Source organism: Aptenodytes patagonicus, chromosome 14, assembly GCF_965638725.1.
Source record: "Aptenodytes patagonicus chromosome 14, bAptPat1.pri.cur, whole genome shotgun sequence".
Classification (NCBI taxonomy): Eukaryota; Metazoa; Chordata; class Aves; order Sphenisciformes; family Spheniscidae; genus Aptenodytes; species Aptenodytes patagonicus.
In genome coordinates, this window is record NC_134962.1 from 1,423,622 (window position 1) to 1,434,904 (window position 11,283).

Here is an 11,283-nt window from a genome sequence, read left to right on the forward strand (position 1 = left end):
AGCTCCTGGGGCCGGCTCGATGCTGACACCCAGCGCCCTCACCCTGAAGGGTCTGTGCAGCCCTCGCGGCCCCCGCAGCCCTGACACCCCACTGCCAGACCCAGCCTCCCCCTGCCCACGCTTGGAGCAGCGACGGGGGGCTCTGACCCTGGGAAACCCCCAAATACAGAGATGCCTGCAGCTGGGGCAGCAATTTGAGCAAAGCACATGTTAAATATGCTGACACAGCCCTCCGTGCCTCGCAGACGTACACAGTTTATTTCTGCAGGCGACGCGAGCATGGCAGCCGGCGTGGCGGGATAGACTGGCACAGCCAGGCTCAGCACCCCCGGGTTGTGCCCTAGGTGATAGTCGGGAGGGGGCTGCGGTGGCTGCTCCCAGCGCATCCCGGCCGGGGGATGCAGGAGGCAGCAGCATCCCCTGTCCAGGCTCGCTCCGGCAGCTGCAGTTGCATGGTGTGCGCCCCTGTCCCGGACCGAACGTGGCCACGGCCACCCCAAATTCCTATGCCCACATCCAGCTGGGGAGAGAAGCTCCTCCAGCCCTTCTGTGAGCCTGAGGATGGCAGGATTTGGCCCCCGGTTGTGCCACTGGGGATGCTGAGCACCAGGTTGGGCTGCCATGAGCGATGGCATGGTCCCCAGTGGGGTCCCAACCCTGGGGGTCCCACCGTCCTCCGTGCCGGTGGCTGAGGATGGGGGATCCTATCCAGCACCCAGAGCGGCTTGGTGGCATGCTGTGCACCCCAGCACCCCTGTGCAATCGGGACCCCATGGGGACAGGGTATCTCTCAGCCCTGGGGGACGGTACCCAGGCAGGCATCACCTTCATCAGTGGGGTCCAACCCCGGGACCAACCCCATCCCACCCGGCTGGAGCAAGGGAAGGGACCGAGCAGGCTGGGGGAGAGGGACAAACAGAAAAATAAAGGAGCCACCCCCTCCCCGAGCCCCAGGGCATTGCTTTGGACACTGCAAATTAGATTTTCTGAAAAGGAAATGTTTTACAAGCCATAAATTGTCTCAAAAGAAAATGGGAGGGGGGGGAAAAATTGTGCAATTTTTTTGTGGATGGAAAAACAGGGGCAACGTGGCCGGGACAGCGTGGCGGGAGCCGGTCGGGAGCTCTCCGTGCCGCCGGCTGGCGGCACGGAGAGCTCCCGACCAGCTCCCGCCGCGCTGCCCCGGCTCCCGTGCCTGTGCTGCTAGGTACCCGTGTGTGGTTCTGTCTTCGGCTTCTTCTGTCGCTTTTTGCCTTTATTTTTCGGTTCGGTTTTCTCTGGAACAGAAAAAGGAGGAGAAAAGGAGGGCTCGCTCGCCAGCCGGGCAGCAGGATCCGACCCGAGCCCCATCCGTGGGATGCAGAGGGTGTCCCTGGATGCCGCATCCTCCCTCGGGTGTTAGCACAGGACCCTTTTCCCGATTTGGGGGACCCCAGAGCCCTCTCCAAGTCACCAAACGGCAGCGTGGGTCTGCGGGGGGTCTGGGTGTGCCGGTGGCATGGGCAGAGGGACACCGAAGCATTGCCCCGCCGTCTCCCAAGGCTGGACCCTAAATCCTGATACTCCCAAAATCTCCAGGAATGCGCTGGGGCCAGCTCAACCAAACCACGGGGGGCTGCCCGGAGAAACCCCAACTTCTCTCTGAACAGGGACTGGGGATGTCGGAGCAGGACAGCGGCTGCACCAATGCCCCAAATTGATGCCGCGGCCATGCCCGGCTCTGCCACGGTGCAGGGCTGTGCCTCCCCTCTGGAGAAGACGGTGCTGCCCACCACCGCGGGCTTGCACAGGACCCAGCCGGCCCCCAGGAGGGTTTGGGCACGGTGGGAAGCGGGGTGGCCTCAGGGTGCATCCATGCATAGGTGCTAATGATCTCCCCAGGGATGCCCTCCCCACGCGGATGCTTCCTATCCAGGTGGCACGACCCATGCGCCGGCGGAGCCCGTCCGCGTCTCGGTAAGGCTGACCCGCTGAGAGCCTGCCAGGGACTCGGCGCTGTGCGGTCAAGCCGCTGGGACCCAAATCTCTGCGTGTCCTGAGGAGCCACCACAAGCAAGCTCCAGCTGGCTGAGGTGTCGGTGCTGAGACACCAAAGCAAACAGGGATGCAGGATAAGCCCCGCCATGCTGCGGGCTTCGACAGGAAGGGGAGCCCATGCTGGGGAGTGGAACGGCTGCCCAAAAACTGGGCAGCTTCGCCTCTCCTTCTCCCCCTGCAACCACCACGTGCTCTCCAGACCCCAAGCCGGACAACACGGGGGGGTCTGGTGCCGCTCTCCCCATGCAGCCCCCACGTGAGGGGCACGGGGACTGCGACCGGCCAGTGCTGCGTGCGCTACTGCTGTTGTGGCCGATCCTTTCCGAGGGCTCCAGCTCTTTTCCTGCCCGGCTGTTTTTCAGCCCTGATCTCCCAGACAGTTGCCACCCACAAAGGAGAGGGCACAGCACGAATACCAAGCGTCTGGAGAGCATGGCAGACACACAAGGCAGATTTACAGCAGCGTGAGGGGTTTTGTGCCCTGGCCAAGCGCAGATGCTTCTCCCTTCCAGCTGCCTGGGGACGGCTCAGAAGTGGTGGCACAAATCTCTCATCACACGGTCGGGTCCTGCTGCCTTCCCCGGCTTGCCCAGGCTGGGGTGTCTCGGCTGCATCAAGTGAACTCGCCGTCCTTCTACAGCATCTGGATCCCATAACCCAGCACTTGGCCGGGCAGGCAGGAGCCTGGGAGCGAGGGCAGATGCACGCTCTGCCGCGGCGGGGACGCCAAGCAGCCTGCCCGGGAGCCGGCGGCCAGGCCGGGCTGCCAGACACAGAGGGGCTGCCCTCTCCTGCCCGCCCGGCCAGGGCAGCAAGCAGCGGGGGCTGCTCGTGGGGCACTGAAAGGGTTTCCCTCTGCCTCCTCGGGGCCACACTCAGCTCTGGAGCTGATCCCAGCTAGCAGCCTCGAGCAATTTGCCCTGCCATTCCCCGAGCCCATCCCCGTGGCCTCAGGGCTCTTGGTGTGCAGGAGCGGGTGCGCAGGTAGAGCCGGGAGGCAGAGTGCTTCGCCAGGGTGCCACTGCCTTCCCAGTCACCCCATGAGATGGGGCGCCTCTGAAGCGCCATCACCGTGGTCTCCGCTGCCAGGACCCGCTGTGTGCCAGGCAGGGCTGGGCGCGGGCACGGCGCCGCCGGCACCCGCCCGGCACTGCACCGCGGGACACGGTGCTCTGGAGCAGCCTGTCCTCCCACGCCAAACTTGCCACATCAAACTGTCACCAGCTCTCCGGGTCCAGAGCCAGAACAGCCCGGCAGGGAGGGGAACGTCCCTGAAATCGATGCCACCTGGTGCCCCGAAGCTGTGAGTCAGGGCCCGGGCTGGGATGGAAATCAGCTTCTCCGTGCTGTCAGCAGGAAAATACTGTTTATGATTGATGGTGCTGAGATGAAGCCGCTCTCCTGGCTCCACAGCCCCAGCCCCAGCATGCGTGCCTTCTATTATTGCCCCCCTTTCTCCATCCTTTTTCTCTTCCCTGCCTCGCAGTCCTTGCCCCCGCCGTCCTCGGCCCCTGCCGTGCTGGCGGTGCCGGCCTGCGTATCCCATGACACACAGCAAGCCTGCGGCTCCAAAGTGCAAACCTCCGCACTGCTGGGGCCGGTGGCTCAGGCCCTAGAGATGGTATCTCAGGCAATCCCCCTTTCTTCCAGTTATTAAGCGGAGATTTATTAGAACAGCTTCGGTCCAGCCGGTTGCGTCCAAAAATGACATCAGCCTCCTCCTGGTTCCCGTCGCCGGCCACGCGCCCGTGCCCATGCTGCCTGGCCGGACCCCACGCCAGGTGTGGGTGCTGTGAGAGGTGGCGGGGAGCCCCATGCCGGGGAGCCCCCAGCCTGGGGGACGCGATGCTGCCGCAGTGGGAGGAGGCGCAGGAGCAGGGGCAAACATCTGGCCGGGTGAGCCATGGAGGAAGACCCTGCCCTGGGGGTGTGTCCCAAAGCTTTGGCCATCAGAAATCCCCTGGGGGATGCCCTCCAGCTCCACGAGCGCTGACGGTATTCTGGGGGCTTGGAATTTTTTGCAGGAACCTCCCCTGCCGGTCTCAACCCTTGTTATTCACAACTGGGAGGCAGAAAGCCCCGGCCATGCCTTTCCCTTTGCAAGCGTGGCAGGACGGGAGCCGGAGCTCGGCAGCCTCGTCCCGCTGCGGCGGCTCACGCCGGTGCCCGTCCCAGCCTGGTGGTGGAAGGGGATGCCGGCCGGTTCCAGGCGGTCTCAGGGGCTGCCGGGTGGGAGCAGCCAGCCCAGCGCGCTGCCTGCGAGGGTCCCCGCCAGCCCCGCAGCCACCGCTAGCGCCAGCGCCGGAGCTGTTCAGCACATGTGCCTGAGACAGCGGCTTTCTCCAGAACTGCACGGTTACAACCACCGGCCTCAAAATGCTTGGGAAATGACAGCCAGGCTCGCTGGCCAGGGCCAGACTGCCGCCACCACCCCCCCTCCCACGGCGTGCCTTGGGGTTCGCTTTGGAGGGGCACGAAGCCACCCCCGGGGCCAGGGGGCGGCAGGCGGTGTGGTGCTCACCTCCCGGGCAGTGCTTCCTCATGCGGCACTTCCTCGTCTCCAGCAGCGCGGGGCACGCGGCCCCCTCCTCCTGGGCAGTCCCCGGCACCTCCCGGACCCGTGTCTCCACACCCCACTTGCAGCCGCAGGTCTGGCCCTCGTGGGTGCAGGCACTCCACTTGCTCCAGGGCCCCGGCTCACACATCTCTGCAGGGGACAGGGGTGCAGGGGAGGGACGGTGACCACGCAGCACCGGGCATGTCCCCAGGGACCACGGGCATGGGGTGCGGGTGCTGCTTACCTTGGCACTCGCGGGTACCGGGCTGCACCGCAGTGTTGGGGGGGCACTGCCGAAAGCACTGGCCCTTGTGCAAGTAAAACTTGTCCTTGCACTTCATGCAGAAGTCTCTGCTGAAGCAGCTCTCACAGCTGGGCGACCTGCACTCTGCCGGGAAGGAGGGCTGGTCAGCCGGGCGAGCCCGAGGGCCAGCACACGGTGAGCCCGGAGCCAGCAGCCCCGGTATCCACTGGGGACCCAAAGCCCTTTGCAAACCTGCGGGGTCTGGGCTGCAGCTCTGGGCAGGGGAAAAGGAGAGGAAGCCCCACTGCCCGGCTGCGCCCGGCTCTTGCTGCTGCCACTGGCTCCGTGCCGCCGGGGATGCTGCGGGAAACGCAGCCGTCGCCCGTCCCGCGGCGCTGGGACCCGCAGGGCGGCGAGGGGAGGCAGGGGCACTGGGAGGAGCGGGGGGGCCCCGGCTGGCACGGGACGTACTTGTGCATCTGTTGACCTCCAGACCCCGCACGCCGAAGTAGCCGGGGGGGCAGGTGTGGACGCACATCCCGTACTGGCGGATGCCGTCCCTCCAGATGAGCAGGAAGAGCCGGTGGTGGCAGGTGATGCAGCCGTTGTCCTCCGAGCACAGGACGCAGCCCGTGCAGTTCTCCAGCAGGCCGGCGCTCACTGCGGGGACAAATGGTGGAGAGAGGCTGCGGCACGGCTGTGGCACACGTGCACGGCATGGCCGAGGCTGCGGGGAGGGTCCCAGCCTGGTGACAGCCCCTCCCCGACCCACGGGGGTGACAGCACTGTCCCGTCTCCCTGCATATGCCTCCCCACCTCCCTCCACTCCCCAAATCCCCCCCTCTCCCCAGGCTGGCAGCTCGGGGACGCACAGAGCCATCGCTCCCCACTGCACTCAGCTCGGGCGTCACTGCCTCCATCACCCCAAGGTCCAGGGCTGAGGGTCTGCCCCACGCCCAGCTCTGCCCAAGGGTGCCAGCCTGAGCCCTGTCCCTACGCCAGCCGTGCCCATCCCATGGGAAGCATCCTTAACGCGAGCTAAACAACGGCTCTGTCAGCGGGTAGAAATATGCTCTGACCTGGATTAATTAGTTGATGCCTGTTAAGTGTCAGGGGACAAAGCGCATTTTGGAAATGCTTAAGAGGAGCCGAGATAAGGATCTGTCTGGTTGCTCAAGAGCCTCCACCGCCTCCCTGGCTGCCTTTGCAGTTTTCCCAACCTGGGTGACGGCGGCCAGCCCCGAGGTGGGCTCTGCTCCCAGGGAAAAGGACGGGGTGCCAGCCCCCATCAGCCTGCAGCCCCCGGTGGGGCCACCAGAGACCCTGCCCACCGCTGCTCCTCCCAGAGCCGGCTCCCTGCGCCCAGAGAAATGCGGCCTGGAGAGATGTTTCTGGCACAGGGGCACTTTGGGAGCTGGGTAGCTGAGCCCCAAGCACTGCGGGCTACCCATGCCCGGTGTCTTTTTGCACCCCCAGGCTGGCTGGGCATCTCCGTAAGGGGCCACCAAGCTCCTGCACGCAAGCAGCCGATGCCTCTGCTGTACCCAGCTGTGTTGGGAAGCATTTGCTCGGCTCTGGCACCGCGGGCTCCCCCAGGCGCTCCTGAGCAAAGGCTCATGTTGTGCAGCAGTGACAGTGCCAGCAGCGCTGGAGCTGCATGCTCGGGCCCCGGGCTCCATCTGCCAGCAGATCTTAGAGCATTAAGATGGTTTTTTGCATGTAGTGAAGGCCTAAGGAGGCGGCTGCCCTGGACAGAGCAGAGCCCAGTGCCTGTGGTTGGGACAGGCGGAGGCTGATGCAGACCCCCGGCTCTGAGCCCTGGCAGGCGCCGGGAGGGACCTGCCCCGGAGCAGCTCCAGTCCCCGCAAAGCCGAGCGGGCAAGGGCGAGCCCAACGAGCCACTGAGCTGGGTGCTGCCCGGTACAGACACAGGTTTCAGCCCCAGGAGCGATCCCTGGCACTGATCCTCTCTGACCCCCAGGAGCTGACAGCAGAAGGGCCCCATGGCCGCGGTGGCCACGGCAGAGGGGCTGGTGGAAAGCAGAGGTCGGGGCCGGGGAAGCCAGGGGAGATGCTGGCAGGCGATGCCTCGCAGCCCTGTGTGCTGGTCCCCGGCACAACTTTGCCTGGTGCAAGCCGGTCCCTGGTGCAGCGGTGCCATGTAGCTGTCCCCAAGCTGGCTCGTCCCAGTCCCCTCACAGGGGTTTGGATGGCAGCGCGGTGCGGCGCGGCCGGGAGGCTTTGTTAGGGCTGCATCTGCTGGGAGTGCACTAACGAAGCACCTTGGATCCATTAAGTTGTTATGGTCTCCGTTACATATTTACCAAACGCTGACAACATTTGTGTTCCTGGCTGCAGCTGGAGCGGCTTCCCTGGGGACCCAGGGATTTACGAGCCTCTTTCCCTTCCCTAATTCTTTTTGATGATTTTTTTTTTTCTTTGCCGCTCTCCCTCCAGCCCCCGTCTGGGGCAGGGAAGGTGGGGAGCCCTGCGCAGGCTCCAGGGCCTCGTTCCCGTCACCGGCTTTAAAAATAGCCCCGTGGTGTGGAGCCGGGGAAACGCTTGGCTGGCCGGGTCCCGCTCCTCCGCCCCGTGAGCCTCGGGACTGCCGGTATGGCAGGGCTGCCGGCACGGCAGGGCTGCCGGCACGCGCCTCTGCCGCCAGGAAGCAATGCTGGGGAGTTGCTGCAGAGCCAGTGGAGGGCTGTGCCGCACGATGGGATGTGGCTCACACCAAAACCCTGGGACTGGGGAAATTAGGGACACCTGGTGGGTTTGCCTTCCCCCCCCCCCCCCCCGGCAGCGATTGCAGGCCCGGGGTGCAGGGCTGAGCTGAGACGGGGGGCACACAGGATACCGGGGTGCCCAGGTGGGTCCTCCCTGCCTGGGCTGTGCCGGCCATCAATGCAGCACCACCCATCGCTGCCTGCCCCGAGCCCAGCTCTGCCGCCATGGGCTCTGCGGGCACCGGGAGGCTCCTGGGCACTGGGCTGCCTAGACCATCCCTCTGCGACAGCGGGGCACGGCTGTAGGCAGCTTCCAGCGGCAGTGGGGTGGCTGTGGGGTGCTGTAGCATCCCTCTCGGCTCCTGGCCCCCGGAGATCTCACCGGCCCTTCTGCACTGGTTATACAGAGAGAGACAACACGTGTTCAAGGCAGGGAGCCGAGACAAGACCCCTGGGCGCTGCCAGGGTCTGAGGCCCCCGCGTATCCCGTAGCATTAGGCCGCTTGGCATCAAGCGCCGGCAGCCGGAGCGCTGGCCCCACGGCACCCCAAGCCCCTCTCAGTGCCAGGCCGTTTCCGATCAGAGGCGTTTCGGCTGCCAGCCTGGCCGCCCACATAATCACATGTGCCCACTGACTCCGCATGTCTTTAACATGCAACAGCCACAGGGAAAGCTGTCTGGGCTCCAGCCCTGGCCCCCGAGACCCCCGGTCCTGCCAGGTCCTGTCCCTACCCCGGCACACACCGGTTCCAAAACCAACCTGCTTCCGGGACAGAGCCGAGTGTCAGCCCTGGCCCCGCTCCCCACGGCCGGGTGGCACTGCCTGGCACTGCCTGGCAAGGGGACACGAGCCGGTGTCCGATGGAGGGGTGCACGTACCTCGGCACAGCCCCGGCGCACGCTCTGCCCTGTGCCCTGGCACCAAGCAGCGACTCGGCTGGTGCCGCTGCTCGGAGGAAGGCCAGGGCACAGGGACGGTCAGTGCCTGCAGTGGCTCTGAGCATCCTTCCAGGAGGTTTTACTCCCCACACACTTAATGCGTTAAGCAGAGAAAGGAAATGTTGGAATATCAGCCTGTTCTGCACTATCCCCACTGTGCCCAGCTCTCCTGGGGTTTGCAAAGCTGGTCCCCATGCCAGCCAGCGTCCCCCTGTCCCCTGCCAGCCCCGAGGGCAGGGCTGGCATCGGGAAGGCAATGCCATGGGGCTGGGCATTGCCTTCTCCACGCACCTACCCTGAGCCAGCCCCGTGCCGTGCACCGGGAGGGGAATGCAGCCGGTGTCCAATGGGGCCTGAGGGACCGGGTCAGGAGGATGCTGGTTCCCGGCTCCTTCCAGCCCTGGGCATAGATCAGCCCCATTTCACACCTCCTGCCCGTTCCACACAAGCAGCGCCGGCGGCTCTGGCGCTGGCAGGGGAGGCAGGGGCCGGCAGCCCTGCGTCCCCGAGCCGCCCCGTGGTACCTGAGCGGGATGAGCCGGCCGCGTGCACCATACCTTGCTTCTTCCATCGGTTCTGCGTGAGCATCTCCATGGAGCTGATGAATAACAGCAACATGAATATTATCCACAGCATCTGGGCAGGAGTAATTTCGGGCAGGGAAGAAATCAAATCATCCAAGCGGCTGGTGGGCTCGTCTCCTGCCAGAGCCAGCCGAGGGGCGGTGGGAGGGAGGAGAGTGGCTCTGGGCTCACACCATCCCACCCTGGCGCTGCCGCAGGCACGCAGCCGCACTTTAAGGTGGCATGAGCCGGCGAGCCCCGGGGAGGCAGGGGCTGTCAGGCCAGGGGAGTGCTCATGGTGGCGGGGAAGTGCTGGCTGCTCCGGGGAGCTCTGCCTTTATAGCCGGTGCCAGCCCCCTCTCCTCACCCCCCCCCCCTTCAAAATAATAATAATAAAAAAAAAAATCCCTCAGCAGCAACAAAGCGACTTGCAAACAAATTGGCTGGAGTCCCCCCCGCCGGAGCGCTCCAGCCGCCACCTCGGCTGGGAACCGTCCCGCTGTCCCGCCGCGGTCCGACTGTCCTGCTGCCATCCCAGCGCTGGGGTCACAGCGAAGCCCCCTGCGATTTGGGGGGGGTGGAGCCAGGCGGGTGACGCTGCCTGCGCCAGCCCCCCCCCCCCCCCCGCCCCAGGCTCAGCCCCCCGCTCCCAGCCCCGGCAGCCCTGGCAGGGCCGGGGAGGCCAGCAGCAGCCCCCGGGCAGGGCTGAGCCCCCGGGCAGGCCGGCTGGCTGGGAGCCGTGGTGGGTCTCCGGCAGCTCCGGCGGCGGCTGTGGATCTGCCCTTGCTGTCCCCAGGATTGCAGCTGACTCTGATTTTCCAAGCGCCTCGTAACTCACCTCCCTCCGAGCTGCGGGAGCTGCGCCGAGCCGAGCCAAGCTGAGCTGAGCCGAGCTGTGCTGCGCTGAGCTGAGCTGAGCCCAGCTGAGCTGTGCCGAGACCAGCCGTGCCATGCGAAGCTGAGCCGTGCTGAGCCAAGCTCAGTTGAGCTGAGCTGAGCTGCACTGAGCCATTCCCGGCTCCCACGCGGCCGCCCACGCTCCCTGCCCCATGCAGTGCTCCCCAAAACGCACCTCGGAGGTTCTCGCTGTGCCCGGAGCGGGGTGCGGGACAGGAGGGGGAAGGTGCTCGGCTGTGAAACCTCGCTTGCCAGGTACCTGCAGGTGAGCCACAGGTGCCAGCGCTGCGGGTCCCCGTCCTGGGAGCTCCATGTGCTCACCCCATCGTACTAGCACGTGCCGGCCCCGTGCCAGGAGCCATGCCCTGGAGCAGCCTGGTGACCTCCCCGACCAGGGCTCCAGGGCCACTGGCCACCAGTGGCAGCCCCGACAACAGCGCACCCGCCCCTGGCATCCGCAAGTGCAAACCAGCACATTATGGCCCTCTCCTCCCCCACCCCAGAGAGGGCACAGAGGGGGCTTCTTGGGCACACAGGACCCCCCTGCTCCCTGAGCACCCCCGGGACAGATGCTGACCTGCCTGCCCGTCCCACACCCCAGCCAGCTGCGGGGCACAGGGAAATAAAAGGGCCAAGAATTGGCTCCCATCTTTTGGGGGAAAACCCAGCATTTCTTGAGCTGTGCTCAGGTGGCTCTGCCAGCACGCTGCGTCCCCGCTTGCTCCACAGAGAGGTTTGGGTTGGGATCTTGGTGGACCTCGGTCTTGATGGCTTCCAATTGACCAAGGGAGAGGTTCTGCCTGCTTCACTCTTGCAGGGTGCACCTATTTTACTGGGATCTGCTCCTGCAGGCAAGGCTGAGGCCGGCCAGCGCGGGCTCATTCCCACCTTGGATGCTCTGGGTCTGCTTTACCTGGGAGGGACAAATGGGTTGGGGGACCGCTGAGCACCAGCAAACTCATTGCACTGGGGGGGGGGGTCCGCTTGCGGGGCTGCAGTGGATGTGTCCATCAGTGTCCTGGGGCATCCGACCGTGCCCAGGGAAAGCGCATCGGTGTTACTCTCCTCTCTGCCCCCATGAATTTCTCCCTCTGGCTCCCCCTTTCCCCGCCAGCCTCCCTGAACGTCTCTCCCCGCCGCTCCCATCCAGCACCACCACGTTTCATTCCCAAAGAGTTAATGATTCAGACAACGAAGGAAACGCTTCAGACCCCTTGGGCCTCGCCACAGGAAAGCAGGAGTAATAATGGTTGGGATCACTTTAGGTTTTTTTCTAATGCCAATACGAAATAAATTGAAAAATTACCCGTAAAATGCAAG

General features: G+C 65.2%; 1 protein-coding gene across 1 annotated transcript; it reads right to left on the bottom strand.

Moving 5' to 3' along the window:
* Positions 1-1,198: 1,198 nt before the first annotated feature.
* Positions 1,199-9,912, bottom strand: RSPO4 (R-spondin 4). Its single transcript, XM_076351868.1, has 6 exons — positions 9,905-9,912; positions 9,061-9,139; positions 5,310-5,498; positions 4,839-4,982; positions 4,559-4,744; positions 1,199-1,277 (listed from the first exon to the last, which is right to left on the bottom strand). Exons 2-6 carry the CDS (start codon positions 9,137-9,139, stop codon positions 1,204-1,206), a joined length of 672 nt encoding a protein of 223 aa, XP_076207983.1. The 5' UTR covers positions 9,905-9,912; the 3' UTR covers positions 1,199-1,203.
* Positions 9,913-11,283: the final 1,371 nt, after the last annotated feature.